At 36.8% G+C, this 5,000-nt stretch overlaps 1 protein-coding gene across 1 annotated transcript in view; it reads left to right on the top strand.

Annotated features, from left to right (window-relative positions):
• The window catches only part of LOC122333792 (ras-related protein Rab-3C-like), a 21,243-nt gene that overhangs the window by 15,366 nt on the left and 877 nt on the right, over positions 1–5,000 (top strand). Inside the window, exons 4-5 of the mRNA XM_043231578.1 lie at positions 2,734–2,858; positions 3,663–5,000. The exon at positions 3,663–5,000 is cut by the window's right edge and continues 877 nt beyond it. Of these exons, the coding sequence (XP_043087513.1) occupies positions 2,734–2,858; positions 3,663–3,856 (319 nt within the window). The 3' untranslated portion in view covers positions 3,857–5,000. The remainder of the gene's footprint in view (positions 1–2,733; positions 2,859–3,662) is intronic.

Here is a 5,000-nt window from a genome sequence, read left to right as displayed (position 1 = left end):
CGGGAACAGAGGAGTAAAGCGAGCTGCTGAGTCACTAGCACCTCCAGAAGACTTGACGTCTGAGCTTTATGACGTTACTAAGCAAAGATGAGACCTGGGTTTACTGAAAAGACTGAGCTTCATCAGCGGATCTCTTCCTAAAGCAGTCGTTCACTCGGAAATTAAATTCTGTCTTTCCTGTACAAAAGAAAATGACAAAAACGACAGATCTGGCAGTGAATGACTGCGAAAACACTCGAGGCTTGACATTCAGCTAAATGTGACGCTCTAATAAGAATAAAAAATTAATAAGAATAAAAAATATTCATAAAAAATAAGTAAATATATTTGTCTCCTAAAATAATCTATTAAATGTATTTTTAATTAATAAAAACATTAAATTGTTAGTAATTAATGTTATATGCTATTTATATTGATAATTAGTGATATTTGTTGATTGATAATTAATTGATAATTAATTATTTTTTATTATAGTAATATTTAGATTCATATTTGTGTTAATACATTTGATAAATATTACTTTAATTAAATTAAAAATAATATAATAATAATAATAATAATAATAATAATACCTAAATATATCTGTCTTTGTAAAAACCTTCCTGTCTTCTTGGATTAGTTTTTTTTCACTAAGCCTTATTGAAATGCATTATGGGATGTGCTATTTGTGCTGATCTAAAGGGCCGAGAAGAAAGAAAGAAATATAAATAAAGAAATGCTGAAGTAAATGAAGACAAAGCATGTAAAAAAAAGAGCAGAATGTGGGGAAATACGAAGCTTAAATTCAGTGAATAAAATAAATATATAAATAAACTGGTTCCTTTTAGTCGCAAATTTTCCCGCTAGTTTTTATTTTTAAATATCTAAATATTTTAGAAATAAATATTTAGCTAATTAAGTCTGTTTGTATATTTAGTAATATAGAGTAAACATATTGTATTAATCTTTGCTTGTATTCATGCAGTTGTATTGAATGCAAATATACATACAATTCTAAAATTACAAAGATATTACACTCTTTATTTTTTTGTAGCAATTTTCCATTCACAGTCGATATAGCCGACTAGTTTTCCAAAAAGGTAGCTATAACTCCATGAAATGATGACTAGCCTGCAGTTGTGCAAGCTAAAGAGTCGAAGCACTAGTGACAGTTTGTCTCATCGTCAGAACTGAGCTCAGAGAAGAAACGGAGTCTGGCGTTACTCAAGAGACTCCAGCTGCGGTCAGTGAACTGACACCTAATTAAAGCAGACGTATGTGAAAGCGCTGGGGAAACACAGGAACAACTCTTAGCACAGTCTCTACGACATACATGAGCAAACACCGTAATGTGCGGCGGGCTTCGGTGACGAACCAGCTGTCTGCTGTTGCTATGGCGCCAAAACAAGCTTTTAAAAAATTGGTTATTGCAAAGCTATATTTGTATAGCTATTGGTTAGAGATAAATGTGCATCAAAATACAGATTTTAATTGAATGCATAACCTTTGAGATCAACAAAAAGGATGGGAAGTGTGTGCTTTTTTTTTTTTTAAAGTTTGTTCTGATTGCTTATTATTTTTCGAATATAGCTTTGCATTTTCCTTTTTCAAAAAATTGGGACGTGCATAAAACGTTTGGTCTAAACGGGCAACGTGTTTGATGGAGCTCGGCTAATATGGAGGCCCATACCTGCAAAAAAAAAAAAAAAGTTAAATAAATTAAAAAATTGGCAAATAATGAAAAAAATTTTTTACAATAAATCACTTAAATTATTAAATCACTTAATTATAATAATAAATAGTTCAAATATTAAAAGTAATAATTAAATTATTATTATTAGTAGTAGTAATTATTATATTAAATAATATTTAATAATAAAAGTTAATCAAAGTTAAAAAGGAATTGAAAAATACACATACAATATACAATATAAATACAAATTTAGAATAAATAAATGTAAAAAGATATAAAATGTACAAAAATAAATTCTAAAATTAAAAATTAAGTATATTTTTTTATAAATTTATATTATCAATTGGGTTTTGTAATATATACATAATATGTATTGTTTGGTTGATCTGATGGAGCCCTGTATATATTAAGGCCCATTAAACCTGCAAAAATTTAAATAATAATCAATGTAAATAAAAATAAATAGAAATCTTAATTCTATAACTTAATAAATTACAATTATTTTTATATGAAATGTAGTCCTTTTTATATTTTTTCACACACACACACACACACATATATATATTTACGAGTTCGCCACGTATAATTAATCATAGTAACGGTAAAAAGTAAGCGTGTTTGGCGAGCTGTCAGGAGAGAGGCTCGGAACTAGGTGGACTACGAGTCCAGAGTTTTCCTCTTGTCCGTGAAAGCGGACAGGACTCACACCCGATCCCTGATAGAGAGGATAGTAGAACTAGGAGGAATGGAGATTGGGGTGGTGGAGGGATGCTGCGAGATATCGAGGTAAGAAGCTTGTGCGAATTTATAGTAGGCTTCTCTTACCTGGATAATTGCGTGATTAGGAAACGAGAAGCCAGCCGCGTTAATTATCAGTGCGTGCTCCTCCCGAAATTTGTTTATAGCTAAACATCATATAAAATTCAGAAGTAAGTATGCCATGCACGATGCAACGCTCGTTCACACCAGTATATAGTATGTACCTGCTCATGCATACCTGTATGTGGGCCATCCTTGCATTGAGAGCGTGAATCCTAACATCCTTGCTTGTTTGTAACTAGGTCAACCCAGATAAAGACGTACTCCTGGGACAACGCGCAGGTCATCCTGGCAGGAAATAAGTGTGACATGGAGGAGGAGAGAGTCGTGTCTTCAGATAGCGGCAGACTGCTGGCGGAGCAGCTGGGTAAGTCCACTTGTCCTTACTTCACCCCGAAAACTAGAAACCTCCGGACCTGTGGAGCCTACTCAGGTGGGCAGCATGATTGTATTTTAACTCCCGTAGTTTTGCTTCAAGACCCACATTTTGAAATAAATACGTTTATGTTTTTACATGGGATGTTTAGATGAGAGCATGGCATGCAACCTACAAAATGGCTAGAGATAAATGTGCATCAAAATACAGATTTTAATTGAATGCATAACCTTTGGCATCAACAAAAAGGATGGGACGTGTGTGCTTTTTCTGTTCTGATTGCGTATTATTTTTCGAATATAGCTTTGCATTTTCCTTTTTCTATGCGTAAGCTGATCAGAACAAGACATGTGACCTATTTTTGGGCAAGACCCACTGGTTGTAATTGCGGCTCCAAAATGGCTATAAATAAATGTCGCCGATGCATAAAAGGCCTCATTTTTGCTCCGTGATCGAATACATACCTCAGACGGCTCTCGCGTTAGCGTAGCTTCGCTGTGCATAAATTAGAGCATATGGATGGAATTGCAGCATTGAACTCGGGCGATAATTAAACGCGTGTAATTGGATGACGCCGGAACGTGTGAACGGCGAGCGGTGAAAATAGACACACTTACTGAGGTTTGGTGTGAAAGAGGACGCGTCCCGGCCATTTTCAGAGCGCCCAATCAATTAGTTTTTCTTTAGGGATTGTGGCCAGCGGAGTTAAGATGCTCGAAATGCATGCAAAATGTTCCAGCGGATATCATTTCTATTACGGTTTTCTGACATCTACACTGTCTTTCCGTCTGCCAGGTTTCGAGTTTTTCGAAACGAGCGCCAAGGACAACGTCAACGTGAAGCAGACCTTCGAGCGCCTAGTGGATATAATCTGCGACAAGATGTCCGAGAGTTTAGAGACTGACCCCGCCGTGACCACAGGAACCCAGGGGACGGCCCGGTTAACAGACAACCCTCCTCCGCTGCAGCAGCCCAACTGTGCCTGTTAGTGCTCAGTTTACATAGTAGCATTAGTGTGTGTGTGTTTGCGCGCTGTGTGTGTGTGTGTGTGTGTAACACCTTTAGATAGATGCATATATCCTTTAATGTCATAGAATACAGGTGCTGGAACAACTTGAATCTGATCGGTGCATGTCAGGAGTCACGTGACCCTTTAAACCCGACGGAAGCGAAGCTGGATGCAGTCTTGATCGACAGTGTTTTGAAAAAGCAGCGCGGAAAAATTGCTCGACTATGTTGCATTCTTTGGTTTTTGGTGTATTGGGCTGTGAGTGTGTTGCACCACTTCTCAAACAAGTCCTTCTCGAGGTGCTTTTTTAAAAACGGTAAGAAGCAGCGGCCGAAGACATCCGTCTGATGCATGTGAAAACAGACCAAACGAACCCAGAACGCAAGAACGTGTTGTGTGCGAATGCAACTTTTGCGTGTTTTGTTCCAGCACCTTTGCACTAGAGTCACGTCCGTCTTTACGGTGCCTAGTTCATTCTGACGCTCTGTTTTCTTTACTGTCAGGCCTTTACGTTTAGTTCGTCCGCATGCATGCAGCGGCTGTTAATGAACAGATGACTTCGAGCACCACCGAACTGGTCTTTCTCTAAGTCCTACCTCCTTGGTTACTAGGAAATAGTTTTTTTTGTGAACAATTAAACTCGCTTTTCGCTGAGCTCCGCCCTCTTAGTTACAAAAAAAAGTCATTTTGTAACCGAGAAAACTTAATTAAAATTAAAATTAGTTTAGGAAAAAAATTGTACGATCGAACTATCCTCTCCGTAAGCTCCGCCCCTTTAATGCCGCATAAACCGCATTTGTTACGAATTGCGCGTTCGTTTAAAATAAACGGAAGATTTTTTTTCGTGAACTCTTTGCGACGAATCTAACTAACCCTGAGCTAATTCTCCACCAAAGTCGGAGCTTTGATGTCGTTACGGCTAAAAATGTAGTTAAACGTTAGCTTCGGCTAAAACAGATTTTTGCGAACGTTTTCGCTAAGCCCCGCCCCCTTAATTTCGAATAAACGTAATTACGAGTTTACGTGATACGTTTTTATTTTTAAAAATTTAAAAATCGAATAAAAACGTGGTTACGACTTAAAGTAAACTGCGTTTCCGCCCCTCAAAATAATAATTATAAATT

Source organism: Puntigrus tetrazona, unplaced genomic scaffold (assembly GCF_018831695.1).
Source record: "Puntigrus tetrazona isolate hp1 unplaced genomic scaffold, ASM1883169v1 S000000396, whole genome shotgun sequence".
In the NCBI taxonomy this organism is placed as follows: Eukaryota; Metazoa; Chordata; class Actinopteri; order Cypriniformes; family Cyprinidae; genus Puntigrus; species Puntigrus tetrazona.
Note: the sequence above shows the minus strand (reverse complement) of the source record. Positions and strands in the feature narration are given on the sequence as shown.